This window comes from Musa acuminata, chromosome BXJ1-4, assembly GCF_036884655.1.
Source record: "Musa acuminata AAA Group cultivar baxijiao chromosome BXJ1-4, Cavendish_Baxijiao_AAA, whole genome shotgun sequence".
In the NCBI taxonomy this organism is placed as follows: domain Eukaryota; kingdom Viridiplantae; phylum Streptophyta; class Magnoliopsida; order Zingiberales; family Musaceae; genus Musa; species Musa acuminata.
In genome coordinates this window covers 34,389,156-34,416,665 of record NC_088330.1, presented here as the reverse complement: position 1 = coordinate 34,416,665, position 27,510 = coordinate 34,389,156, and the positions used below count along the sequence as shown (strand labels likewise).

Genomic DNA, 27,510 nt, shown 5'->3' with positions numbered 1-27,510 from the left:
TGAAATATTAAAATTTGGAGAGGCAAATATGCCATGGAAAGATAGCTATGTAAAACCCTGAACTATATTAAGCCGTTAATTGTATTACTAATCAGATCTTCTCACGGCCTTTGCCGTGACACTAGCTCTGCTATCTTCCATCTCCAAGTTCTTGCCAGCTTGATCTGTGTTATCAGACAGCTGATCATCAAGTGGAGTCGCATAAAATGTACCATGCTCTACAGAAAGAAAGAAGAGATCTAACTCCTGGTTCAGGCTTTGGTCATTCTACTTTGCTGTTGTTACCGCAATAAGTCTGCTGTTGCAGTTTATTCTACCAACTTTGCCATAAATTTCAAGAATTTTCTTCAGTGAATGAATTCCGAGAATTTACTACTTCAGTCGAACGGAAAGCAAATTGAGATCTGCACATAACATTACTGAACTCAGTTCATACTAGTTTGTCCTTTGACACACAACCTTACAGATCAATTTCACCAGATTCAGGTTCTGCTAGAGTTGAAATTTGCTTTTCTTTATTCCAGAAATTGAAAGAAGAAAATAATTTGTTTCCATGAGATTTCTTTATGCTTGAGAAACACCAAAGCAGTGGATCCTTGTTGCTAAGTCTACAAGTATATTGACATTCTCCAAGAATTTTGGGAGTATAACAGTTTAAAGAAATTTAATGCAGTAAAGATGATTGCTTACTTTTTGTCCTGCTAGATATGATCTTTGTGTCTGAGAGGTGGTATTGATTGATCATCCTACCATTGTAGTTTTCCAATCCACTGATGTACATATCATGATGCTGATGACATTAAAATCCAAATGAAGATATCAAAGGCTTGATCTTATGGAAGCAAAGAAGATGAACTGTTTGTTCTCAGCTTACAGCTAGCTCTTATTGCATCAAAAATGCCAGATCTTTAGCAGTTCAATAGAAGTTGCCTTGACTTGTAATCCAAGTGCCTGGAGCACTCATCTACCTGAACTAAACTAGGAGATGTAACAATTAAATGCCAAAAACAAGCTAAACAGATCCTTCTTCTTTCTACAGAGAACCATATGCTACACTGTTCTTTCCAAGGAAGTATAGGAATGAGAGGGATCAAGGAACCTGACTCAGTGAACAAAGAACTATTTGGAAAGCAAAAACAAAAAACAAAAGCAGGTAAACCTTTCGATCAAGTAATAGTTCAGCAAAATGTAACCAAAGATTAAAAAAAAAAAAGAAGTATTCAAGTAGAAAGAAATTATACCCAGGAAAATATCAAGACAGCACACTCATCTTTCTAGCTGTGAGTGGATTCAAGAAAAAAAGATGTTACAAAGTCCAAACAAAAATTCAACCTCACCCTGTCTACAGCAGCTCCTGCCCTTGAAGCAAACAAGGTTTGAGTCAGATTGAATGCTGTGGTAGAATATTGTGACAAGAGTAGGAAACTTGCACTGACATGCTATGAATGTGAAGAGGAGAAACTTTCTTGGTGGACCAATTTTAAGTTGATGAACAAAAAGCAATTTTTTTGTGTAATATATGGAGTATGGGCCATATTTGTTTCATAGCTTTTCATGATGGATTCATCCGAAACAACACAAAATTTACTCAGAAGCAGTGGTAAAAGTAGACAGTAAAGGGAAGAGTTGGTAGTTTTCAGGCAATCAAGGTGAAGTCTCTGAAAGGAGTTGAGGAAGAGTCTAGTGAAACTAAGGAAATATGACTTAATCTTCAACTAATGTTCATTTTGGATTCTGAGTGTTCATACCACCTTACTGAATCACAAGTTCACAGTCATCTTGATAGTTCTTAAGGGTCATAATGCAAAGCTAATTGCAAGAACTTTGACCAAATCTGATAGAAGTATAATTATAGGAAGCCAATATCCTGCTATAGATCATAGACAAACAACCAACTTGCTAAATCTATTTCTGATCTCAGAAAAGATTGTCCTTAGACAGCTTGCATCTTTTACATCCTAAGACCAGATGAACTCTTTGATCACTTCTTTCCTTGAGGGAAACTGTTAATTTCTAGATAAGTTTCATCATAAGAGGACCACATACGCAACAAGAAAGAGGAAAAGAGAGAAAGAAACCCCAAGAGTAAAATATAGTTTCTCTTTGACTTCTTGCTCAAGGCATGTTAGTGGTAGCTAGCAAGGGTTTGACTTTGCCTTAGGCTTCACAAGCCTGTGATGAACTTGGAGCAGGAAAGGCTGGTAAAAAAGGGTCAGCCAGAGATGAAAGGTGAAGAAGGTGGGTCTCCTCCTCCTCCTCCATGAGTGTCATTGACTCTTCTGGTGTGGGGCTCAAGATGATTGATGACAAGTCTCACACCAAAGGAACACAATGGTCATGTGGGGTAAGACTTCATGAAACATCCATCTGATGATATCATTTCGGACTGCTTCAAGCTCCGCTGTGACACCAACCCTCTCGAGTGCAAGTGTGAAGAGTTCCTCAACCCACTCTTGCACTCTGGACTCCATGCCCCATCATTTCAACAGGAGACATGGCAAGAGGACCACTTCACACAACCCAACTCCTCTCCAAGATGACAACCCACAACAACACTAAAAGAAACCAATTTCATTCTCCCAAAACCCATTCACTTGACAAATTCATCTTCTTATGCCAAACATTCAGAACCCAAATATGACATGTTAAGTTCTCAAGTCTCCAAATCTTCAATATTTTCGCATAGTGATAATAAATACTCTCCTGCAATTAGCTTTAGACTTGTTTAATTTCCTTCATTCCTGCATGGCTTGGTGAGTAGCACAGATTGGTTTACTACATCAAAATAGCTGCCTTTGAGTGACTTAAAAGCTTCTCCCCTCATCTTGAATCTTCAGGAGTCTTAACATACTGATGCTTAGAAAACATTCTACATAGAAAAAGAGAAAAGATGTTACAAGATAAATGCAGATCCTGGACCAGATTTTGCAATCTTCTTTTGATATCTTTCTATTGAGGAAGGTACAAGTGTTGAGGCTGTAAACAAAATTTACATCTCAACTTGGCTAATTGAATGCTTGTTGCCATATAGAAGTACTGTTGACCCTTTCTTTGTACATCACAATGAATGTGTATACAAGAAAAAGAAGCTCAGTCAACCTTGGCAATAAACAAACCTTAGAAACAGGTCATTGATTTTATTTCTTTTCTTGATATGGTCAATATTGACAGTCAATCTGATTTGATGAGATTGATCCAATTTGATTTTTTTTTAAAGTAGTGCTATGTCCAAAAGAGACATGGATTAATTGCATATGATGAGAAAGCTATTACAATGCTTAAAGTGGCTTATGAATGTCAAGGAGGTGTTTTGTTTACTTGAAAGGTGATTTCTTGGACTTTTAAAACTTTAGTATGAGGCATTATCTTTTATATCAAGGTATCTTTTGCTTGAGTATGGAATGTTACATGTAAATAGATCGAAGATAAGTTCTTTCGAGGGATAAAACTTTTGTCTTCTTAAAAGACATAATTATTTTAAGGATATGATTAACATAATAATATAACTATAGTGAAAGACATAATCGATTTGAAAAACATAATTGACTTGAGGAGGAGATCTATACAAAAAAAAGGTCAAATCCTCATTGAGTCAAAGGAATAGAGATGTAAATGTTTTTCGATCTTGAAACGATATATTATCGATGAATTACCAACTAATATATTATGTGATGATTAATTAGAAATGATAAGTACATATCTTCCTATGCTTACCAATTAATATCAATGAATTCGATGACCTGATCATCCTAACATTCAACTCCATGGGCCTATAGATTTTGGTGTGATTTGCAAGTGAACTTAAATAATATTTGTTCATATTATTTATAAATAAATGATGACATGCATAAATCCATAAATAATTTTTTTATCATAATATTCTTATGATTGATGTATTATTAATTATGGATAGCTTATTTTTGTGTAGTTAATATGCCTCATGAGTCCTAAATAAAATGCACAATTAATATGAGGAGTATTAAGGTAAGTAGACCTCAATTATCTTTCATAATCGGTTTGAATTTGGTCATGCCCAAGAAAATATTTTGTGTAGCAAAAAATATTCTCATAATATTAATATTTTATATTAGACATATGTTGATGTCACGGTTGACTGACGGTTGAGAGCTTTTATCTTCTTCCGTAGACTATGAGATCATATATCGAGTTATATTGATGTCACGGTTGACTGACGGTTAAGAGCTTTTTTCTTCATTTGGAACTCTCTTCACAATATTGCTCTATTTGTTGTAGATGGTAGTCAAGACATCTCGTTTACAGCAATATTTTCTTATTGATTCTGTTGTAGAGAGTTTGATCTATAAATCTAGAACTTAGCTATAGTGTGCCCTAAATATAACCATGCCAATTACATCGGTATGGTCATGTCTCTTATTGCTTTGCTCACTATAGGTCAATTCAATCAATAATTTCTAAATCTTGAACTTTACTACGGTGGCCAAAGCAATATGAAATTATTTTGAATAAAGAGATTAAAATAAAAATAATGTAGAACTTACCTTTCTTGCATTCTGATAGGTAAGATGAGATCAAACCTTAAACTTGAAAATGAATTGTTAGGGTAAACTCCCATAACTAGAGATAGGAATGGATGGACCAAACATGAGCATTGATGCTCTAATGTATAATCCAAGCCATATGGTTAGATTTCTTAGATATAGAGAATAAATTTATATCAAATATAAGCGTATTTTGATATAATAAATGTTAAGACCCGGGTTTGATTAGTTAATTGATCTATCAACTTTATTTGGTCTAAATTACTTATCAAAATGCTTAAGCTAAAGTTGATTATAATAATACATTCATCAGACTCTTATAAGTCAATCTCAATCTTGATGTGAGACTAATTATGGGTGTTACAATGAAATTATTCATTCCTTTTTTTTTCTCTCTCTAATGGACAAAAAAACACATATGCATGAATAAAGTGTTGGTTTGGTCTTTGTATGGAGAGTATTTAGTATATGGAGATAGTGCATGCACATTATCATGTATATGAAGTGCCCTCACAGCACTCATTTGGATGAACATTAGAGTTGGGAGCTTCTGACTATCGAAGGCGATCTAATTGATCGGCGTTGCTACTCGAGTCGATGACGGTAATCACAACGACAAGTACTTCGACATTGTTGTAGCTGAAAGAAGCAACTCCAGCGAGCAACGAGATGATGTCTCCCTCACGAAAGTGGTGGATTCTCTGGTGCTCGTCTCGGAGTCTCTGACATTCACTTACCTCTTGCTCCCATTACTCTTAGGTCTGCTGAAAAGATTGAAATGTCTCTGGGCAGCCAAGGAACACGATTCCAATGATAACCCTTCTTGCATTCATCGTGGAGCTTTAACACTATATATATATATATATATATATATATATATATATATCCTCAGAACTGATGATATGGAATTGAACCAATACATTCGAAGAGCGCGATGAAGGTGCATGAATGGGCCTTGGATGACGTAGACGAAGCATGGTGCACCGAAGAAAGATGGCAAGAGAAGGACTCACGATTGGATGGTACAATGATATGCAGTCACACCGACACACTGGAGTTGCTCATTGAACTGATCAAAGTATTCTGTATAGCCAGCTGCCGAGGGCACACACCGAGTGGGCTTAAGGGCGCTAAGCCTCTCGATTCGACATTGGCTCACACGGTCGAGATGGCGCGCGCACCATAGCTTAGTGTTCTGTAGAACTCTGAACGAGGAGAGAGTGGTGAAGTGGGAGGGTCTTCATAAGAGGAGAGAGAGAGAGAGAGAGAGAGAGAGAGAGAGAGAGAGAGAGAGAGAGTATAGTTCATATAGGACTAATATGTTCTTTGGGTTATCGAAACTCGATCGATTTGACCTACTATAGTTTGATTCTTTGACATTTTCGATCCAAAAGTCAGATCGATCGTATCGGTCGATTTGATCCGATTATGATGTTATAGAAGATCATTATTAGTTAGCTTCATGAAAGCCTACAACACATTTGCACAACAATTCTTTGGTGAGCCATCATAGATGCCAAGAATGATGCGATGGATGAACAGAACACATGAGTGAGCGAAAGGAATCATTTCATGGGCAGATATAGGTTGAAAGAAATCCACTCTTTGTTTCTCCTTGGACTTCAATCTTTCTCGATGAACTGCATCAATCAAACGAAGAGACCGATGAGGTTGGTTGGCTGTTGTTCCATCAAATACTTGATAGAAGAATAGCCGACATAACGAAAGCTTTATGCAGAAAAGGGAGACTGGAAGAAACATTCATGCTTGTCCCTAAGTTCATGTCTTCTTAGCTTGTGGATATGGTTGGTGGTGAGAAGGCAGCACCCAAACTTAAGCTGGAGAAAGCATTTAAATCGAAGGATTTCTTGTCACAGACAGACATACAATGAATCTATAGATGGAGTGGAAATGGTTGACGATGCAAGGAATGTGGCAGCAGCATTAGAATCTTATCTTTCTTAATGCCAACAATGGATCGGATTGGCATCAACTTCTCTCTGCATACCTTAAATCTCGAGCTGAATCAGCTTTGTAGGTTCCTACTGTGAGTTCTTAAACTGAAAGATTAGGAAAAGATCTCAAGTTCAATGGTGGATGTTGCTGGTCACATACAGCAACACCAACTTACCATCAAAACTTTTGATCCATGCTTGGTCTTCTTTGCAATGAGGAGACACTTCTTGGGGATTTGATGGCATGAAGGTGAGGAAACCGTGAACCAAACAAAAGGAAGAGGAAGTAGATAGTGGTAGAAGTCGCAGTGATTCCCAACAAGAACATGACAAGAGGCTCTTTGCCACGATCTGAGCAACATGTACATGAATCATGAGAAGAGTAGTGTTCTTAGTTACAGATACATTCCACCACCTATCTGCACACAACACAACGAATACACTAAACTCCGGCCATTCCTGATTGCTGAAGAGAAGACAACGAATCACGAGCAACACAGCCTCATTTGGTAGCGTAAACCTACTTTCGGCGAACTCTCTGCCGCCGCTCGTCTTGGCGACCAAGACAGCGGAGAAGCTTCGGCATCTCCGTTCTATTTCTGGCAGCCGGGCTGGACCAGGGAGAAACCCGTTTCCCCTTCCACGGGCCGTTACTCCTGGAAGGGGGGCGGTTGGACGTTCCCCCACCGTAACTACCTCTCCGTGATAACCGCGCACGTGTCCGAGAAATTTCCGCGTCACCAGCCACCGTACACCCTAATGACACCCAGCATGGGTCATTCTGGGCTCCACTAGTTTAACTAATTAAAAGACAAGTATTTTTCCAGGTAATAGTTGAAGTGTCCATTCCTATATTTCTATTTATTATGAGGTTCACTACCTCGCGGATAAGAAACTACAGATGAATCATAGTGACTTTACGATTATTGAAGACAACGTGTGTACTAATTATCCGACGATTAATGAAACTAATCCTACACCGGCGGAACATCTTATTGTCTCGGTTACCAAAACCCCTTCGCCTTCTCTCTTCGCCGTCGCAGCGTTTCGCGTTCTGATTCCTTCATGGGAGTGAAGCAAGAAGAGAGATCGATCGGACGACTTCGCCGGGAAGCCTATACGTCCCCTCGCTGGAGCCATAGTTCAACGCCTTGCAGAGACGCCTGACCACAGTCGAGCACCCGGAGAGAAATGGAGGCCTTCGTCCTTTGACGCTCCTCTTCTTTCCGCATCCACCCGATCAAAGCGCCCGCGGTTCGGTGTCGGAGAAGAGAAGAGGAGAAGCCAAAATTTTGAAAGTTTGACCGCCATGAGATCGTTCGGCTTCTGAGATTAGGCCGCCGATCGCACTTAAGGGAGGGGAGGATGGTGTGGAAGAGGCCCCAGACTCCCCTGCCTCCGGAGGAACCGGCATCCGCCGCTTCCTTGACTGGCAGTGGCAGCAAGACCGTGGTCCTCAAGGAACCCGGGAGGAGACGAGCAAGGTTTGCGGAGATGGCTGGGGAGACGGCGGCGGAGTGCGCGGCCGTCTGTTGTTGCTGCCCATGCGGCCTTGTGAACCTCCTCGTGGTCGTGGTGGTGAAGCTGCCGGCGGGGCTCGTCCGTAAGGCGCTGCGGCGGATCAGGAACAGGTCCCGTAAGAAAGCCGCGGTCTCGCGACCCAAAGTCGGTGCCTTGAACCACGACGACGTCAGCATTCGCCGCGCGGCTCTCCTGGCGACGGCCGGAAACAAGGAAGCGTGGCCGACAAAGTCGCCGTCAGAGGAGATATTGGAATTGGAGAAGGTGATGTTGGCAAACTTCTACGGCGCGGGATTTTGGCGGAGCCCGTCCCAGAGGGAATCCAGTGGTAAACCTCTGTTCCAATTTCCACGGTAAAAGGGGAAGCAGAAGGGTCAAAGGTGGCATCTTTTACTATTCTGTTCGAATTAATGGAAGAATCATCATTCCATTGAAGCTGATCACTTGTTTGAATCCACTCGAAAAGCTAATGGATTCAGTCCGCGGAAATGTTTGAATCATCATCAAGATATGTCATTTCAAGAAACGAATACATCAAAATGCAAGATATGTATGAACAGTTTAATGTAGACATAGCATTTATTTTTTGGATACTGATGCATGCTCCTGTTCCTATAGTTGGTATGAATTGTTCTCTTCTGTGGACCATGGGGGTCTATTGCATCAGTGTCCACAGGAGATCGATTTAACAATTAAATTCTTTTGCTTGTTTTGTGACGACGTACTGCTGAAGTCTCTGTTTGGTTGTACCTTTTACTGTAGCATATGTTAGCCTGAGTTCTTTGATGCTTTGGGTTCTTCTTCCTTATGTTAGGTTGTCTTCTTTAGGCACTGAGAAGCTTGTTTAAGGGCACCGCAATTCAAATGTTCTCGTTGAGGTCTCAGAGAAAGCTAAAATGAGCTTGAATTGCTTTGTAGTGCATGTTTGGTGAGAGTATGTAGTTTGGGCAATCAACATGTATTACCATAGATTAGAAGTGGAATAAGTGGGTAGGTGTGAAGAGTTTGATATTTAAACCAAGTCTGAGATAATGTACTATAGGTTTATCTTGCAAGTCCTTTTCAGTTAATTTAGGGTAAGTGGACTTTGTTGGTTCTGCAAAGAAAGATGTGGACAATGACATCTGAAAGCAGCTATGTTCTTATTTTTTCCAAGTGTTCGAGGTGGAAAGGCATCTCTGTGATGCAGTCATGAAGAAAGAAATATGGTGTTTGATATTTTATCTGACAAACATAGTCTTTCTTGCTTGCAACTGCCATAAGTGGGTTATCATGAGAGGCAATTGTTGGCCTTGTGGATTGGGGTCAAGGACAAGTTCCAATAGGTGGAGACCTTGCATCTGTTACTCTGTGTCACCTGGGCCACATTGTAGAGTTGCTAGGACTACCCATCTGCTACACTTAATTTTCTCTTCTATTTGGTAATAGTTTTGATGTCAGGTGGTCCATGACTCTTAAATGTGGGCAAAGATTAGGTCAAAAGATGTTCTTCTGGATTTTCTCCCTTAAGAAACCTGTAACTGTCACTAGCTTTTGCTTGATAGATGGGAGTGAAATTAGCAGTGGGGATGATGAGGCAGAGATTGGAAAGAGTGACTTCAGGTTGTGGTATTGGTGCAGTTTGTGTCTGTCAGAAAACATAGCCAGGTTTGAGGCCTGTAATAGTTTGGACACAGAGAGAGAGAGAGAGTCCTTTTAGTTTTCATGTTGTGACAGACTACACATTCTTTACATGCTGCAAGTGGGGTCTGGTTTCTGATTGTGTGGAGAATCTGTTCTTGTTCATTCCATAAAGATGACACAGTTGAGATGTTTGTGATGATAGAGAAACCAATTGCTTAGCTTCTCATAGAGTTTGTGTTCTCACAAATTATCTATTTGTTATAGTTATTATGGTACATGGTGAGGATTTTGTTGGTGCAACAAGTTTCACCAAAATATCCTTCCTCAAGGAACAACAAAGAATATCCAAACTACTTGGTACATGATTAATTTCAAGTCTGATGCCTACTTAAGCTGAGTCATTGATTGATAACATTTTTTGTATGTCTTTACTGTGATCATTTAAGGTGTCCTGTCTAGGCCACTACAATTACTGAACTCAACAAAACAAAAATGGACTCCTCTATGAAGATTAGATTGTGGTAATTGTGCTTGGGCAATGTTGCAGATAGTGAGGACAATTGCTGGTTGAAAACTATTCAACACCCCCCTCTTTGGCCTGGATTAAATTTGGTTATAACCCACAAGTCTCATGTCTTGAACTTTAATATCTACCTTGTGGTTATTGCATCATTTTAATCTAAGAAATTAGGGGCCCTTTCCTGCATCTTTAACTCTTCAAATATTGTATTGTCCTGGTGATCTTGGTCTGTCATATCAATATATGATTTTATTCAGATTTTAAAAGGTCTGATGAAATGCAGTGGCAAATTCTGAAGTTGATTTTCCATGTTGAGTAAGCAAGTAGTTGTGCATTTCTATCCAAAACATGATTCATGTTTGATCAAGACTTGAAATATGAACTTGAACTGGTTTCTTTTACTAACCAAATTGTGTTATCCTTGGAACAAATAAGTTCATTTGCAAACTTAACTTCTATGAAATTTTACACAGCTGGTATATGTTTTGACAAGATTACACACAATATTTTGAGTACTTTGTGTTGGTGTCAACAACCTTAAGCCGTGGCCTCGGGGCCACCATGGTTGGGTTCGGATCCGAATGATTGGGGATCTTCATGAGCGACCCTTGAGACTGTTGAGGTGACCGGCTGCGGTGGTCCGATCGCGACGAGACAGCCATTTCCTTTGGAAGGGAACTCCTCGCCTGGGCACGCTGTGGGAGGTGCTCCGTCTTCGTCCCTGCACACAGGTCGGGTCGGGAGGCTCGACCCGATCCCTCTGACGATCAAGACAATGGATAGTCTTAGGGGGTTTTTTCTCTCCTCTTCTCCCTCCTCCCACTTTTTCTGAGCGTAAGGGTTTTTATAGGGAAGGTTATCATTGCCTGATGTGCCCGCTTGTAGGAAGCAGGATCGTACTCCTGGTAACGTCTGACACCGGTGTTGGTGTGGCGTGAAGGACCGAGCTCGCGCAGGATGTTAATGTGCCTCGGTCGGTGTTCCGGTCTGTTTTGATCGGGCGCGAGGCGTCATCCGGGCGCAGCCGACGTTAACCCGTGTCCCATCGCCATTATTGCCCTCATCACTTTGCATCTGTACCAGTAATCTGTTCTCCTACTCATTTGTTGACCTTGTGATCTCAAAAATCACTTTATGTGAGACATGACAAACTCAATATGATTTTTCTTAGTTCTCTGATTAGTTCCTGACCATAGAATCTATCTACACATACCTTCCCCTAAACATAGTAACTCTTCTTTTATATCCTACTGATTATATCAAAGCTCAATCAGACACTATATCATAAACCAGAGGAAGTATAGTCAATCATTGGCAAAAGTTTATAGCTTATCTGTAGAGCATATCTGCAGTTGGTGCTGAAACTTTCATGCCCTGAAAGCATCAGATCTGTGGACGATAAGAGTCAGAACAGAGCATGTGGATATATGAAGCGGGCAGAGTCTGATACAAAGGTTGTGTTATAGGTGATGCAAAGGCTTCTCAAAACAATGTGCTGAAGCAGCCAATTACACAAGTAGAGCAGAAAGATTTGTTTCAGGTCAGCAGATCAGGCAAAGAAAACTCAATTTCTGAACATTCTGGGTTTATTCGTGAAGATTGATATGAACTCTAATGGCAACAACATCAATAAGTTTCACGAGAACCAAATCCAAGGGAAGTGGGTGCCAGTTTCAGCAGAGGCCACAAAGCACTTGGAGCAAACCTCCGGGCGAAGAGGAAGCAGACTGCCGTCGGCTTGTCATTGTGGGAGCACTCGTGCTCCTCATTGATCTTCCGCAGGAGTTGCTCTGTGGTATCCTCCATCCCGAACGTCACCGGCTCGAACTGCCCGCTTCTCCACAGCTCCCATGTTATGCTTCTGTTAGCTATGATGTGGGCGGCCTTGACCGTGAGCACGGTAGGGAAGTAGTGCTCGTGCTGCACGATCATCTCACTGCGGAGTCGATCGAACTTGGGGTACACGGTGGTGTCGTTGACGACGACGAGGGCCACCCGGCGGCTCACCTCCAGCCACTGCGTGCCCTTGCGCCACTGCGAGAGGCCGACCTCGGGTGCGAGTTTGGGGGTGTAGCGGCCCCTCGCGCCGGGGCCGGGCATGTCGAAGGCCTCCACGAAGCTGTACTTGGAGCTCATCAGGTACTTGTAGGTGAAGCTGAAGTTGAAGAGCGGGATGCAGGCGGGCGACAGCAGGACGAAGCGCTCGTTCGAGAGATCGAGCAGTGCGTTCGCCAGGAGTCGTCTCGCGGCGTCTATCGTGGAGAAGCTTTTGCTGTCGGACGCCGTGCTGGGGATCTGCCTCTTGTAGAACACTGAATTCACTGCATAGTCGCCCTGCGAACTGTGGATGTAGGTCGAGTAGAGCCCTTGATATCCTCTAAAATACCTGTCCCAGAGAGGCGTCAGAGAGATGCGTTCTTCCGCCAAGAACATGAACGCAACCTTGGGCGTCCCCCTCGATCGATACTTGCTCAGCTTGCTCACCCTCAACGCATGCTCGAACAGCTGCTCGTCGCTCATGTTGTGCATCAGACTGGTGGGAGGCCGGTAGCTGATCTCCTCCTCCGAGCTGACGCTCCAAGCCCACAGCTTCTGCTCCGTCGACGTGCTCACGACGGAGACCGCGACGACCAGAAGCAGCAGCACCGCTAAGACCCTCACCAGCACCGCAACATCGTCCGAGGAGCAAACGCTGGACTGCATCCGCCTGAGATCGAAGCGACTGGTCTCCTTCATCGTGGAGGGTGGGGAAGCAGTCGATCAGCGTAGTGCCTCGTTATACAGCAGAACTAGAGGGATCGGAGTTGACTTGGGAGGCCTCGCCGCATCAAGAACGTGATTACCGGATCATAGAAGTAACAGGAGGACTTGACTCGAAGGCCAAAGTCGTCATGATCTATGGAGGTTTAATGGCCCGAGGTCCACATGGAACACATGGATCAAGAAAAAGAGCTGAAGGAGATGTGATCCTAGGAAGTATTAATTGTTTCGTGAAGTGCGCAAACGACGACCTCGGGAGACGAAGAAGAACCATCCGGCCGCTGCTGCAGTATTAATTGTTCCACAGATATAGAATTCAGCTTGATTTAGTTTCTGCCGGATAGCTGAATTGATTTCGATTCCTTTGTCGAACTCTAAGTCAAGATCTTGTAGATAAAGAATGAGAATCTACAGCCTATAGATTGTAGATTACAAGTCGCTGCAGAACACAGATAAGCACATGCAAAGTTGACGACGTGAGAAAGAACTAAGAAAGAACCATCGATTTCTCCTTAAACTGATAAGAATACAAAGACCTATTAATATTTACTGTGCATACTCAAACAAACGATTCCTTTCTGTCGTTACCGATCCAAATTTATTAGAAATATTACTAATAAAGTAAATTTTACGAAAGAAGCAGATTATATTGCTGGGGATGAACAGTAAATTCATATATTAATCAGAACAATAGCTTGGACAGTTCATCTCCCTCCCCTCGAGCTGAGCTGATGGCCATGAAGTCCTCAGGACTTTGAGTCTTCTGCATCAGTCCTCGACCTAACGGATCCAGAATAAGCTGATGCCAACTCTAGCAATGGCTCTAACGCACTGGTAGCGAACTTCCTGGCAAACAGGAAGCAGATAGCAGATGGCCGGTCATTGTATGAGCAGTTCCGATCCCGGTTGATCTGCTCCGGGAACGTCCCGTTCATGTCATCCTTCCCAAAGGTTGCAGGGTGACCTTGGTGATCCTTCTTCCACATCGTCCAAGTAAGGCTTCTGTTAGCTATAAGATGGGGTGCTGTAATGGTGAGCACCGTAGGAATGTAGTGCTCATCCGGAACGATCGCGCCCCCGCCAAGCTCATGGAACCTCGCGTAGCATGCAGTCTCGTTGACGATGACAACGGCGACCTGGCGGCTCATCTCGAACCACTGCGTGCCCTTACGCCATTGTTGGATGCTTATCTCGGGCTGCAGCTTCGGGTCGTATCTCCCCCTGGCGCCGGGGCCCGGATCATCGAAGGTCTCCACGAAGCTGTACTTGGATCGCATCAGGTAGCGGTAGGTGAAGCTGAACTCGAACAGAGGGATGCATGTCTCCGACAGCAGAACGAAGCGTTGGTTGGAGACGTCGAGCAATGCGTTTGCCAGGAGTCTTCTTTCAGCGTCGACCATGGACAAACCACCCCAGGCTAACACCTGCAAAAGCCGAGATCTTTACGAGGAAGACGATGATTAGGAGTCGAAGCATTTGGGAAACAGAGGACTCGTTGTACGTACCTGGCTTGGGATCTGCCTCTCGTAGAACACCGAACTCGAGGGGTAGTCGGGCTGATACGACGGATGGGAATGGACGTAGATGGAGTAGAGTTCACGGTGGCTTTCGAAATACTTCTCCCAGAGGGCAGACAGTGGCAAACCTCCTCGAGCCAGGAACATGAAGGCGATCTTGGGAGTACTCACCCTGGAACGACGATACCTGCCCATCTTGCTCACATTCACTGCACGCCGGAAGAGCTCGTCGTCGCTCATGCAGTGTGTCAGGTTGATCGGAGGCTTGGAAACCATGGAGTCTTCTTCTTCTCCCATGGCGGGGTTCCAAGACCACAGCTGCTGGCCGGCGTAGGTGCCGAGAACAGAGACGATGACGACGAGGAGAAGCAGCACGGCGAAGACCTTCACCACGACGGTGACTTCCTCCGATGAGCAAACTCTTGACTGCTTCCTTCCGAGGTCCAAGAAACGGACTCCATCCTCCATGCAGACATGAGCTGAGCTGCTGCCGCTCTGCATTGTGGAGTGGTGAGGGAGGACGAAGGTTGGGTCCAAGCTAGGGTTCAGATCGATCCAATGCGACATATATCTGGAGATAGAGATGAGATGGAGTCAACTTAGGTTGGAATTAGTGCACTTAATTGAGAGATCTTTTACTCGATGTGACTCGGAGAAAGCCATGAATCCCGTTTTCATTATTTATCCTCTATATAAAAATATATTTAAATAAACATTTATAAGTATTGTAAAATATAAATATGAAATTTGCAAGTTGTAAATACTAATGCAACCAAGGCACTGAGTCATCATCTCTATAAATCCTTACAAGAACTCTTTCGGTTGATCATCAACCATTCTCAAACTCGTATAATCTTATCCTTTATCAATCACTCTCGCTTGCATCCAATAATGTCAAATTCGATCGATGATATAAAAAATCATAGCTCAAATTTAATTATCTAACCTTTATATGCATATATATTTTTCCTTCTTAACTCATTTGAGTATAAATCTCAAATGCTCGTTTTACTATGACTTTGTTTCATACGTCTCTATACTTATTTCCTTAAATGATCACGTACTTGTAATGTAGCTCTACTATATCTCTCACGCATATCAAATGTTTGTTAAAGGATCTAAGATAGTTCTTTGCATGTAAAGTCGCGTAGAAATGCACATGTAAAAAAAAAAAAAAAAAGTTTTTGATCATATTATACATATTTCGCTTTGCCTATGACAACACGTGTTAAATAATAAAAAATACAAAACAAAAGTACTGTCAACAACAAAATGGGACCCACAACACTACTGCAATCTATTATGATAAGATATAAAAATAATAATAAAATAATAATAAAAAAAGTCACTGGCATGCATTAAACATATTGACTGCATTGACTATATTACTCCATCGCATTTTTCTTCTTCTTCTTCTTCTTCTTCGAAGCCTTTATAGACCCTCCCATGTGCGTCTAAATCCTTCTCGGATGCAACGCATGAGCTGCCGGCTGGAGAGATTTTAGTGGTCTTTCAACAATTGTGAAGCTCCTTTGTTGATGTTTTACATTCTTCCCAGCCCTATAAAAAGGCCATCACTTTTAATTTTCTCACAGTAAAGTCCCCAGAAGAACTAATGCGTTAGGTTCGTCTCCACTCCCTCTCTCTACGCTTAGTCTCCCACTTGACCGAAGCATCGAATGGTGCGCTCGTTACCAGAGGGAAATCCCAATGTATTCCTTGGAGAAGCATCACTGTGCATGTCATTGTCAATGACTCGTTGTCTCGAGTGCAAGACGAGCAGCGCAGAAGCCTAGAACGCAACGGAGGAGAGCAGTCGACAAGGAGCCGCGGTTGGCGGCCGGTCAACTTTGTTTGGGCTTCGAGCACTGTCTCCGTTAAATCCACAGGCGTCTGCTTTAACTTCGACAAGGTTTTTGTCTGCTGTGCAAAGAAGCGAAGAAGAAGAAGAAGAAGAAGAAGAAGAAGCCAGTGGCGATGTAATCTGAGCTGTGGCCAGTTTTCCATTTCGGTTCATTTGGTGCTGTAGCTCTTCCATGAGTAGTATTGACCTTAATTCTCCATGACGAACAAGGTTCCTGTTTCATTAAGACTCCTTCCGTCTTCCAGGAGCAAAGTTCTTGAACCAGAACAGGACTTGGAATGCATGTTCTTCATGAGGAGTTGGATTCGTGGCCTTGTCAAGAGTAATGCACAGTGTATAAATATTATTATTAGAAATTTCTGAGTTTGGTGGTTACATTTGTCGATGATCATGTTCATCTGTTCATGCCTCGATGTTGTGATCTCTCAATCTCATCCTCTTTCCCAATGCTCTGTAACTTGGGCATCATCATCATCATCATGTCTTCGCTCTACCCAAACCCAAGAGAAGTGGGTGCCAGCTTCAGCAGAGGCTCCAGTGCACTGGGAGCAAACTTCCTGGCGAACAGGTAGCAGACTGTCGATGGCTGGTCATTGTAGGAACAATTCTTCTCCTGGTTTATCTTCCTCAGGAACCCATCGCTCACGTCATCCTTCCCGAAAGTTTCCGGATGCGGTCCTCCGGTCCAGTACGCCCATGTCAGCGTTCGATTGGCGATGAGATGTGGCGCCTTAATGGTGAGGATGGTGGGTATGTAGTGCTCGTCCTGGAGGTACATCACGTCGCGGAGCTCGTCGAACTTGGCGTAGTAGTGGGTCTCGTTGACGACGATCACGGCCACCTGGCGGCTCGCTTCGAACCACTGCGCGCCCTTGCGCCACTCCGTCACGTTGATCTCCGGCGCCAGCTTCGGCTGGTATCGCCCCCTTGCCGCCGGGCCGGGCTCGTCGAAGGCGTCCACGAAGCTGTACCTGGAGCTCATCAGGTGCTGGTAGGTGAAGCTGAAGTTGAAGAGCGGGATGCAGGACTCCGACAGCAGCACGAATCGCTCGTTCGAGAGGTCGAGCAACGCGTTCGCGAGGAGTCGTCTCTCAGCGTCCACCAGGGACAGACTCCCCCAGTTCACCACCTGCAGATTGGACGCTGAGATCGTTAACATGACGAGGACATGAACAGGGGAAGCCACTGGTCATCGAAGGATTCGATACCTTACTCGGGATCTGCCGCCTGTAGAACACGGAACTCGACGCGTTGTCGGCGTGATACGACGGACGGGGATGTATGTAGATGGAGTAGAGTCCACTGTGACCGGCAAAATACTTCTCCCAGAGCGGCGACAGCGGCAAAGCTCCCTTGGTCAAGAACATGAAGGCGATCTTGGGAACCATTCCGAGACGGTGCCGGCTCAACTGGCTGACGTCCATTGCACGCTGGAACAGCTCACCGTCGCTCATGTTGTGCATCAGGTCGGCCGGTGGCTGATAAGCCATGGAGTCGTCGTCGTCCTCGCGCGGTCTGAACCTCCAGGACCGCAACCGCTCGTCGTCCATGGAGGTGGTAGCGATGGACATGACGACGAGGAGAAGAAGCAGTAGAGCTAAGATCCTGAGCAGGAGGGTGACTTCCTCGGGTGCACAGACCTTGCGCGGCAGCTTCGTTGCAGGGGCGGGGCAATGGATCTGGATCTCCATGGAGCTTTGAGTTGGGCGGCTGCTGCTGTTCTTCATCGAGGTGAAATGAGGAGGGAGCTCGGCAAGGTTGGATCCAGTGGCACAGTGACTCGATTAAAGAAGAGGTGCAAGAGATCAACACGGCATCACAGAGAGAGATCATTTGTATATACTATATGTGGTTTGAAGAAGAAGAAGAAGTGTGGGTGGGTTAATGGCACACAATCGATGTGAACTGTGGGCATGCGAAGGAAGAAAAATGGAGTGGCATTATTATATGGTGTTGTTGCATTTGAAGTCATTTAATGTCACATCTCCAACATGATCAGCCCGAGAAGAACGGAGGAGGTGAAGTGATTTGGGTGCAAAGTCGACTTCGACTGCCGAGGCTTTTTATCCTTCCTAAGTATCAGCTCGACACAAATCCAACGTGTGACACGAGAGACAAATCCGACGTCAAATTCTAATTTTGACTTGCAATTCACTCTAAGGCCACATTCTGTAAGTCAAAGCCAAACACTGATAGCATACTTTGACTTATAATATCTGCCAACATAGAAGTCAAAGCCAAACACTAATGACTCGATCTAATATGCAACACTTGCACTTACACAAACCTTTAAGAGAACACTCTTCTCTGCGTCTTCATCTGACAGACTCCTCTCCTCTACTTAGTTACATCAATGATCAGAGTGTCAATGAACCCACAATTGGGGTTCAATAAACAAAGAATACATGAACAGATCTCAATGAATCAGATTTGGGGTCACAAAACTGAGATGGATTTGACCAATCCACATGACACACACATGATTTAGTGGTTCAAATACTTAAAGAGGAAGGAATCATCTGTTTATATTGAAGTAATTTAACATATAGTTCAGGAAAAATCACTGCATTCTGATCATCGACTAAATGCACAGTACAAGAGTAGGCGTTCATTATAATTAGCATACGTTGCAAGGAATTTAACCATTGAATTCAGAGTTTGCATCACTGATACTGATTAACCAGCATTTCATTTCCTGTTCTTCTGAAGCCACTTGATTATGTCTTTCTCTGACTCAGATAACAGCTCCTCGTTCTTGTCTTTCAATGAACCTTCTATGAACTCGAAGTAATCCTTGTAGTTCCTCTTGTAGTAGTCATCCAGCCTCTGAGAAAACGGAAACCTATCAACTCCCAGCTCATAGATTTCTGAAACCTAAAAGCTTGTTTGCAGTGTGTAAGCAAGGGATGAAAATGATAACCTCTTTGTCATTCTTGGCCTTGTTCTCCTTGGATCTCTTCAGGTACTCTGGCAACAGACACAATGGATCAGTGAGAGCTTGAAAGATAGATGCAAACAAGCATGAGTGATACCTTGGAGAAGAGCCTTCTTTGGATCTGTGGCTTCAGGAACAGTTGCTGTGGATATGAGCAAGGTCAATAGCCCTCTTCTTCCGATGTCATTTCTGTGCGCTGACTTGGTGACAGGTCTTGGAAGAACAAGTGAAGCTGCAGCAGAGCTGGGAAATTGCCTGTTCATTGTAGACAGAGCTCCAATTTTGAGAGCCATGAATGGGGTAATGGAACTGTCAGCTTGCTAAGACAGGGGAGTGACTGCCATGGTTGGAGTTAAGATTGCACGAGCAAGGAAGGCCGCAGGTTTCAATTCCCTGTGGACGAGCGAGGTGGATGGAGAGCACCCACGTCATGTGGATTAGCTTCGGCCACGAACGGACGTGGTCTTTTGCACGTTTTGAGGTGGACACACGTAGGTGGGTCACGAACGGGTCCCGCGCCACATGTCCAGGGCCTATATATCGCCATGGTGTTGGCCGCTTTGAGCAAATCAGTCCGGAAGAATGGCGAGCTCTGCCCGCCTCGGCCATCGATCCCGTGAGCCACAACCAACATGGATTGCGGTTGCACAACTGTTCCTCTTCCTCCTCTCCGTGGTCCACTCTGCGCCCTCGCCTGCTCTCTCCGCTTCCACCGTCACCCACCTGCCCGGATTCCGCGGCCCCCTTCCCTTCCATTTGGAGACAGGGTACGACCGACTCTCTTATCTGCCTCTTCCTCACCCGCACGTAGCTGTATGCGATCGGTCTCCATGAATGCTGTGCTGCTTCTTGCTGCTGTAGGTACGTGGAAGTGGACGAGGTGAACGGCGCGGAGCTCTTCTACTACTTCATCCCGTCGGAGGGCCGGCCGAGCGAGGACCCCCTCCTCCTTTGGCTCAACGGCGGCCCCAGGTGCTCTGCCCTGAGTGGATTGGTCTTCGAAGTTGGTGCGTCTGACGTTTCGTAGCCTCATCTCACAAGTTCTCCTCTTTACCTCCACCTTCTCAGAGCTGAACGAAATAAATGGACATTTACTGGACGAATCAATGTGACATGTTCATTGCGGTTGTTCATCATTCATTATTCTCATGAACAGGGTCAGATAATAGATCTTCAAAAAAGAATTTGGCACCAATTAGGCTAAACTTAACAGATTGAGAGGATCGATTAAGCTTACGCATCACCATGGATGGTCGGAACGAAGGAAGAAAGGTGAAACGCTAGTGTGATAAGTCCCATGTTAACCCCTAAACCCTTAATATCTGAGTTCTATTCTTTTAACTCGGAGAGCTATATGTTCATATGAAAAGCATTATCGAGGCCATATTTTCAGATAACATTTCATCATTGTTCTAAGTCGTCCTATTTATATTTCCCATTGTTCTCACCATATTTTAGCATTTTATGCCACCTTTTATTGTATTGTTACTAAGTTCAGGCTGCAACTTGTTGAAAGATAGATACGTGTGATAAGTTCATCATGTGTCCAACATAGGTCCTCTGAAGTTTGTACCTGCGGAGTACAATGGAAGCTTGCCAAACTTGGTATATCATCCGTATTCTTGGACAAAGGTGAGAAATGCCTTTTCTTGGTATATCAGATGTGATTCTGCTTGTCTTTTCGAATATGGTTATCGTCTTTGTTTATTTAGAAGAATTGTTTTATGTTTCTAGATTTGTATATCATTATTTTCTTTGTGATGTACTCTGCTACTACTCATTTCTCTGTATTCACTTATGTAAATCTCTTTTTGCTGCAAAACCATGTTCAGGTTGCCAACATGATCTTTCTAGACTCTCCGGTTGGGTCAGGGTTCTCATTTTCACGTCGTTACGAAGGTTATAATGCCAATGACATGTCTTGGTCGGAACATGTTTATAAGTTTCTCATAAAGGTGAGATGATTAATTATTTGATTCATATCCTGATTCCTGAGTGTATTCTGAACACAATTCAGATTTTAGAAAAAAATGTGTTGCCTTACAATTATACCCCAAATTCTTTGTTTAGTGGTTTATTGATCACCCACAGTTCCTCTCCAACCCTCTCTACATATCCGGAGATTCATATGGTGGAAAGATTGTTCCCATCGTCGCTCACCTCGTATCCGAAGGTAACTTCAATTCAACTTCTTGTCTGCAGTTTTTCTGGAATAAGAAGTTTGTTTTCATAGCACAAGCTTGGGCAAGTCTGTGGTATTCGAATAAATGAAATCCATTGAATAGCTTCTCTGAAATAGCTTTTCTGCAATCTTCTCATAACTTCTGTTTCCTAAAGTGGATAGGCATCTAGGATGAAAACTAGCTTCAGTAAAAGAAAGATTTAAGATTTTGTTATATCAGTCCATTTGTGAGAGAACTCCAAGTCATGTTAGACCAAACTAATCCACAGATGAGACAAGAGGCGACAAGATTTTTGTCAAAATGAAAGGGAATTTCAAATTTATTATTAAAAAAAGTATCGAAACCAAGCACAAGATAATAATGCATCATTTATTTTATAGGTTGTCATTTCACTTTTTATCTTTTCACGTCAAGCAAAGTGAAGAGATTTCCTGCTAATTTGGATGAGCAAACTCTAGCCAATACCTATCTAGATCTAAATAGTTACATAAAATTTATCGTATCTGTCATCTCACACAGTTGATCTATTTATTGGTCTCAAAACCTTGTATACAGTGGTATAATTTCTAAGGTAAAACTGGCTTACTTTGTAAATGATATTTAACCGTAAAAGATTTAATACATTGTTATGGACATAGAGCAATCGATGAAGACATATATGTATGCCTACAAGAACATAACTAAAGGACAATGTCTCTATGTGTGTTTGCAAGCGCTCAGGTAAGCATGTGGGTGGCTGAGTGTGTAGAAGTGTGATCTGTGAATGAATGTCTGAAAGTTAATTATGCTTTACTGATGCAATCCTCTTAAAACCCAGGTACCAAAGTTGGAAACAAGCAACTAAATCTTAAGGTAATTTTCTTTGCATTGGTCTACAAAAATTGCTGTTTTTTCTTTATTGATCATTGTTTTAGCTTTTAAAGGGATATGAATATATCGCTGAATGAAACTTTAACTAAATGAGGTTTCATTTCAGAAGAACTCTGTAACTTACATAATTCATTAATGTTCTTTTCCATTTCAATCATCTTTTCTAGTTTCTCAGGGAATGTACAGAATCCTAATTAATTTTTGAAAGCATAGCCATTACTCGTTGCACATTGAATGATGGTTTTGCTCGAGAGCAGATTCATTAATTCACAAATTCTGCACATATATGGTCTTGCTGCTGTAGCTGCTTTCATACCCTTTCATGGTGTCCTTACTTTTTTGTTCAGAAAGAAAGGAGGAACAAAAGATTTTAGTAACAACTCTCTTATTTGGCCACTTTCAGGGTTACCTAATTGGCAACCCAGTCACAGGTGAAAATTTTGATGAGAATTCTCGAGTGCCTTATGCTCATGGTGTGGGAATTATATCAGATGGTGTCTTTGAGGTAATCTCACTCTGATTAGGCACAAGCCAGATGTAAATGTTCAAGAGAAACATCTTACAGCAAATTGTTTCTTTTCAGATGATACAAAGAAGTTGCAAAGGGCAAGACCATCGAAATCCAACCACTGTGCAATGTGCATCGTGTCTTGAGACTTTTGAGAACGTGAGGTTTTTTATGTACCTTAATTGTTTGAATGGCAAAAATTATGTTAAATTGGTGTATTCTGCCGGCAGTTTTGTTCAGAGATCTATGAGAATCATATTTTGGAACCAAAATGTGCTTTGGCATCACCAAAGCCAAAGGATATGATTCTAGATAGAAGATCCCTGAAGGAGAATATGGATCTACTTAAGCCACCACCTGTTCCTGAGCTAAACTGCAGAGTGAGTACTAGTCCTCCAACTCAAGTCTGTTTCTCTCTCATTGTTAGGATTCCTTAATTTTAGGAGTCTTTAATTTTAGGGATTTGATATTAATTTTTAATATCCTATTTAGTTTTTCCTAATTATGTTAGAAGTCCTTTGATATAGCAAATTAGGAATTGTTATTTTTATTTTTGTTAGAAATCCCAGTCCTAGTTGGCTAAGGACTAATCACTCTATATATATGTAATGCCTTTGGTTAATTTTCTCAAGTAATTACATATAACTCAAAGCCTTTGATCAACTTGGAGGTTGATCCCCTCGAAGCGATCAAATCCCTATTTATTTTCTTAAATAAAGTCTTAGGGTTTTATCACTCATTCATAGCCTGTGCACTTGAGAGTGCTGTGCAGCCCATTAATGTACTAACAGCTTTTTCACATTGATGAAAGCTTGCACATATTAGCAATCACTTGGATGTAGATAGTCATCCTTCATATGAACACACATCTGCCATACGTCTAATAATTTTTTTGCTTTTCTTATATCTTCAAGCCTTTTTGCTTACACATCAACAATCTCTTATTGCAGGGTTATGCTTATTTTCTGTCCTACTATTGGGCAAATAGCAATGCTGTGAGACAGGCTCTCCATATCAAGAAGGTATGCTCTTCCAAACCCTTCATATATATAATGAGAACAAGAAAGTTTCAGAAGATTGAGCAATGGCTTGGTTCAAATGCATTCTTGATTGAAATTCTTTTTTATTACCAGAAGTAAATTAGTTCTTTAAATATAGAAAATGAGAATGGAAAAAAAATGTGCCACATTGAAGCTATTACTGTAAGATTATTGCATTTCTATGTAAGGACATGAGGAGGATAACACACTGGAGAATAAAGCTTCTCAAAAGTTAAAAAAAAAGGGAGAACGAAGATGCAGAGAAAAAGAAAGATCTATTATAAAAAATTAGTGGAACAACCTAATAGTTTTTATTATAAAAAACATAGTAGGAATTACAAAAGAGAAAAAGGAAAGAGAGAATAGAGATAAAAAGAAAGAAAACAAGAGGAGCAAGTATCATGCCCGGTTAATTTAAGCAACAAAAAAGATTTCTTCTTTCTGTAATAAACTTGATTAGTTGACCGGGAGCTGTGCAAATTGACATTACTGCAAGTCCTATTGTGAACACCAAATTGTTTCTTCCCAACCAAATTTGCATCCATATAGCTACAGAGTACAAACAGCTAAACTTGAAAGCTGCTTAGGAACAATGGACAACTTTCCAAGTTGAGAGACAGTCAAGAAGGCCACCTGGGCCAGAGTAGATTCTGCAAACAGAAAGAATGCTTCTCTTGTAGAACTTGAATGCATTGCAGTCCATAGATGCAAAATCCAGTTTTGGCACCTAGCCAGGCAAAAGGAATAAACTTCATAGGGGCAGCAGCTTCGGGTTTAGTAATTGTTAGGAGAAAAATCGGTGACATCCAATTCAACCTTATGTGGTTCAGGTCCGTGTGCATAAGAGTGATGAGGTGGCCACCAAGGGATCTATGGAATTCTCTTGACTTGAGGTGGATGTGCTCATGTGGATGACTTGCACAAAGACTGAGTTCAGGTGTGGATTTCCCGACTTGGTCCCTCTGGCACTCAAGTGAGGCCCGAGGTGGATGGGTGAAAATAGTAAAAAGGTTTTCTACCTCGATTATTATGCCGAAGATAGCTTTTTGTACTAGGTAAAAAGGAGGGGAATATCATATATAATATTTTTTGAGGGAACAATCCAAAACCGTCTCTTTTGGACTTATGTCTACGTGGGCGGACCAAAGGGGCAGGCTTTGTCTTATTTATGTCAATCAAGCAGCCACGTACTGTTATTGGTTGAGAATATTTCCCCTATCAATAATAGACTTAAGTACTCATCCCTTAACAAGGAGTAAAATATCTTGGGCAGCAGCCGCAGCTTTACGCTATCCTGATTTCTCCAATATAACTTATTCTTCTGCTTAAACATAAGACTAAAAAATTGATGATGATGCAGGGAACAGTCGAAGAATGGCAGAGGTGCAACAGTGATTTGCCATATGCAAAGGGACTCAAAAGTAACTTAGAGTATCATCTCAACCTTACAACCAGAGGCTTCCGTGCTTTGGTGTACAGGTAATACTTAATACAGTGTTGATACCGATCAATGCAAATGTGATGTTGCACTTAACAGCATCTCACTGTTTCTTGTGGCATCTTCACATACAGCGGTGATCACGACCTCTACATACCATTTGTGGGCACAAAGGCATGGATAAAATCTCTCAACTTCTCGCTTGTGGATGATTGGAGATCTTGGCATGTAGAAGGCCAAGTTGCTGGGTGAGCTTTGTGACAGTGTCAAAGATGTTGTGGTTCAAAGATTTCTCCTATAACAATACCGCTACATTCTCATTCTGATTACCATGATCTTTGTTTACTAGGTATACAATGAAATATGCCAACAATTTGACATTTGCTACTGTGAAGGCGAGTTAATCAAAACCATAATTTTTTTGTTTTTTGGGCTAGGAGAACAAATTTAAGATAAATAGGGAGGTTATGTTGCATGCATATCCGTCTTGCTCTTTATTTTTTGGTGATTTATATATTTATTTTGTGTAGGGTGGTGGTCACACAGCTCCAGAGTACAGGCCAAAGCAATGCTTGGCTTTGATTCAAAGGTGGATTTTTCATGAACATCTATGAACTCCTCTCTTTTCCTTCCATTGGTTCTACTTAGAGCTTATTGCATCATGGAGTTACACACCTTGGAACCATATATGGGATATCCAACATATACATATGTACACCACTATGAATCTGTATGTTGCAGCTCACATACATGTAGAACTTCACATCCTGTGCCTTCGACACAGTAATTCGTCACATGCACCTGCAATTATTGTCTTGTGATATTGTAAGAATTTGCTAGAGAAACTCCCAAATATGTCTCTACTTGGACCATTCTCTACCAATTTGGGATATTTAAGCTACTACTATTGCTATCCAAAAACAAGAACTTTGTTACTCTTATCTTTGTTATTACCTCTAAACAGATCCAAATATTTTGCATCCAATCCCTTTAAGCTTTTTCTATTTCCTATTTGCATGCTTTGCATTGTAAAACTCCTACAGCTATCAAAAGTAATCATCATTATAACAACATGATTAGTCTCACGTCCAAAATAGATAAGACTAAGATTGACTTATAAATGTTTGATAAATATATAATTATTAATTTTAGTTTAAATATTTTGATTAATGATTTAGGTCAAATAAAATTGATGAATTAGTAATCAATGGAAAACTCATAATTGGTACACATGATTATACTATCCAAAATTTATGGAATAACATTAATATACCTATTTTTGACATGAGATTAATTGGGATATTTCGAGATAGATGCTGAAACCTCGATATAATTTAGATCCAATCGATACATTGCGACATATAAATTCTAATGTTATATTACGAGGACAAAATAAATTAAATTATGATGCAAGTGTGAGTTGCGCTTAAAAATGAAAAACCACAATTAGTTCATGATAGTGCTGTTGAGAATTTTGTTGGTTGATTGGTGTTAGTGCCAATCACTAGTAGAAAATACTGATGATACAATTTTTGAATCCAAACATTCATTGGCAATAACATTTGAGATTAATGCATGAGTGTTGTAATGCAAAGAATTTGATCTTTCATAGCTATCAGCATAAAGATTTTTGTTCAGGATCGTGGCAATTAAGATCTTTATTTGTTTATCAAAATATTTGATTTTTTATCCCAAATGTATTGAAGTATTTCTCATTATCAAGATGAAAAAGAGAAAAATATTATTATATTCATTTCTCTTTATCTTTGTCATTTCTTTTTATTGTACTATAAAAATAGTTTTTATAATATTATCTATAATATATTTTATTATCAAATCTACTTATCGAAAATTAAGGGATCGAAACATCTGATATAGTACTGACTAGCTTAGTTGAGAAAGACTCTTAACAAATCATCGAAACGTTTTTGGTTTGAACTTCATCATTATCACTTCAATTTTTTTTTAAGATATAAATTTTATATTTTAATAGATTATAATATTAATTTTTACAAATTTATTAAGCTTATAGTTTGATTAGTTAACCTATGCGTTCAACGAATGTTTCATCTATTCTTATTATATATATATATGTATATATATATATATATATATATATATATATATATATATATATATATATATATATATATATATAAAGTCGTGGGTAATTAACTTTGTTCATGGAAACAAAAACAAAAAACACTTCTGCGTCTTGTTTCTGGAAGCACCAAAAGAACACAACACGTACTGAAA

At 41.4% G+C, this 27,510-nt stretch overlaps 6 protein-coding genes across 8 annotated transcripts; 2 read left to right on the top strand and 4 right to left on the bottom strand.

The window, feature by feature from the left end:
* The first annotated feature begins 7,535 nt into the window (after window positions 1–7,535).
* On the top strand, window positions 7,536–8,680 carry LOC135672545 (uncharacterized). The gene has a single exon (XM_065181038.1). It carries the CDS (start codon window positions 7,841–7,843, stop codon window positions 8,351–8,353), a length of 513 nt encoding a protein of 170 aa, XP_065037110.1. The 5' UTR covers window positions 7,536–7,840; the 3' UTR covers window positions 8,354–8,680.
* Window positions 8,681–11,765: 3,085 nt separating this feature from the next.
* LOC135672167 (glycosyltransferase BC10-like) lies at window positions 11,766–12,875 on the bottom strand. Its single transcript, XM_065180623.1, has one exon. The coding sequence runs from the start codon at window positions 12,873–12,875 to the stop codon at window positions 11,766–11,768; it is 1,110 nt and encodes a 369-aa protein (XP_065036695.1).
* Window positions 12,876–13,516: 641 nt separating this feature from the next.
* Window positions 13,517–14,940, bottom strand: LOC135672544 (glycosyltransferase BC10-like). Its single transcript, XM_065181037.1, has 2 exons — window positions 14,405–14,940; window positions 13,517–14,323 (listed from the first exon to the last, which is right to left on the bottom strand). The coding sequence occupies exons 1-2, from the start codon at window positions 14,915–14,917 to the stop codon at window positions 13,646–13,648; spliced, it is 1,191 nt and encodes a 396-aa protein (XP_065037109.1). The 5' UTR covers window positions 14,918–14,940; the 3' UTR covers window positions 13,517–13,645.
* Window positions 14,941–16,636: 1,696 nt separating this feature from the next.
* LOC135657123 (glycosyltransferase BC10-like) lies at window positions 16,637–18,131 on the bottom strand. The gene is made up of 2 exons (XM_065175926.1): window positions 17,489–18,131; window positions 16,637–17,409 (listed from the first exon to the last, which is right to left on the bottom strand). Exons 1-2 carry the CDS (start codon window positions 18,005–18,007, stop codon window positions 16,771–16,773), a joined length of 1,158 nt encoding a protein of 385 aa, XP_065031998.1. The 5' UTR covers window positions 18,008–18,131; the 3' UTR covers window positions 16,637–16,770.
* Window positions 18,132–18,780: 649 nt separating this feature from the next.
* LOC135657139 (uncharacterized) lies at window positions 18,781–19,618 on the bottom strand. Its single transcript, XM_065175927.1, has 3 exons — window positions 19,313–19,618; window positions 19,201–19,247; window positions 18,781–19,106 (listed from the first exon to the last, which is right to left on the bottom strand). The coding sequence occupies exons 1-3, from the start codon at window positions 19,506–19,508 to the stop codon at window positions 18,969–18,971; spliced, it is 381 nt and encodes a 126-aa protein (XP_065031999.1). The 5' UTR covers window positions 19,509–19,618; the 3' UTR covers window positions 18,781–18,968.
* A 153-nt stretch (window positions 19,619–19,771) lies between these two features.
* LOC103975435 (serine carboxypeptidase-like 18) lies at window positions 19,772–26,189 on the top strand. Of its 3 annotated transcripts, none has more exons than XM_065175924.1 (14): window positions 19,772–19,982; window positions 20,077–20,222; window positions 20,771–20,847; window positions 21,048–21,170; window positions 21,307–21,388; window positions 22,216–22,250; window positions 22,672–22,773; window positions 22,852–22,935; window positions 23,007–23,156; window positions 23,727–23,798; window positions 25,177–25,295; window positions 25,389–25,502; window positions 25,604–25,649; window positions 25,785–26,075. In XM_065175924.1, exons 1-14 carry the CDS (start codon window positions 19,798–19,800, stop codon window positions 25,866–25,868), a joined length of 1,419 nt encoding a protein of 472 aa, XP_065031996.1. In that variant the 5' UTR covers window positions 19,772–19,797; the 3' UTR covers window positions 25,869–26,075. The 3 variants fall into 3 exon arrangements, with proteins under 3 accessions (XP_065031996.1, XP_009388678.2, XP_018679375.2); XM_009390403.3 differs by having other exon boundaries at window positions 19,773–19,982; window positions 21,286–21,388; window positions 25,785–26,189; XM_018823830.2 differs by lacking the exon at window positions 25,604–25,649 and having other exon boundaries at window positions 19,773–19,982; window positions 21,286–21,388.
* The last annotated feature ends 1,321 nt before the right edge of the window (window positions 26,190–27,510 follow it).

What these genes read in the sequence shown, in the direction of transcription:
- LOC135672545 (XM_065181038.1), top strand. Translation starts at nt 7,841, where the DNA reads ATGGTGTGGAAGAGGCCCCAGACTCCCCTGCCTCCGGAGGAACCGGCA.
- LOC135672167 (XM_065180623.1), bottom strand. Translation starts at nt 12,875, where the DNA reads ATGAAGGAGACCAGTCGCTTCGATCTCAGGCGGATGCAGTCCAGCGTT.
- LOC135672544 (XM_065181037.1), bottom strand. Translation starts at nt 14,917, where the DNA reads ATGCAGAGCGGCAGCAGCTCAGCTCATGTCTGCATGGAGGATGGAGTC. An exon ending in AGAGGCAGATCCCAAGCCAG is followed by an intron (nt 14,324 to 14,404) that starts GTACGTACAACG and finishes CGGCTTTTGCAG; the next exon opens with GTGTTAGCCTGGGGTGGTTT.
- LOC135657123 (XM_065175926.1), bottom strand. Translation starts at nt 18,007, where the DNA reads ATGAAGAACAGCAGCAGCCGCCCAACTCAAAGCTCCATGGAGATCCAG. An exon ending in GGCGGCAGATCCCGAGTAAG is followed by an intron (nt 17,410 to 17,488) that starts GTATCGAATCCT and finishes TCCAATCTGCAG; the next exon opens with GTGGTGAACTGGGGGAGTCT.
- LOC135657139 (XM_065175927.1), bottom strand. Translation starts at nt 19,508, where the DNA reads ATGGCTCTCAAAATTGGAGCTCTGTCTACAATGAACAGGCAATTTCCC. An exon ending in AAAGAAGGCTCTTCTCCAAG is followed by an intron (nt 19,248 to 19,312) that starts GTATCACTCATG and finishes GTCTGTTGCCAG; the next exon opens with AGTACCTGAAGAGATCCAAG. An exon ending in AGGCCAAGAATGACAAAGAG is followed by an intron (nt 19,107 to 19,200) that starts GTTATCATTTTC and finishes CCGTTTTCTCAG; the next exon opens with AGGCTGGATGACTACTACAA.
- LOC103975435 (XM_009390403.3), top strand. Translation starts at nt 19,798, where the DNA reads ATGGCGAGCTCTGCCCGCCTCGGCCATCGATCCCGTGAGCCACAACCA. An exon ending in ATCCGTATTCTTGGACAAAG is followed by an intron (nt 20,848 to 21,047) that starts GTGAGAAATGCC and finishes AACCATGTTCAG; the next exon opens with GTTGCCAACATGATCTTTCT. An exon ending in ACAAGCAACTAAATCTTAAG is followed by an intron (nt 22,251 to 22,671) that starts GTAATTTTCTTT and finishes GGCCACTTTCAG; the next exon opens with GGTTACCTAATTGGCAACCC.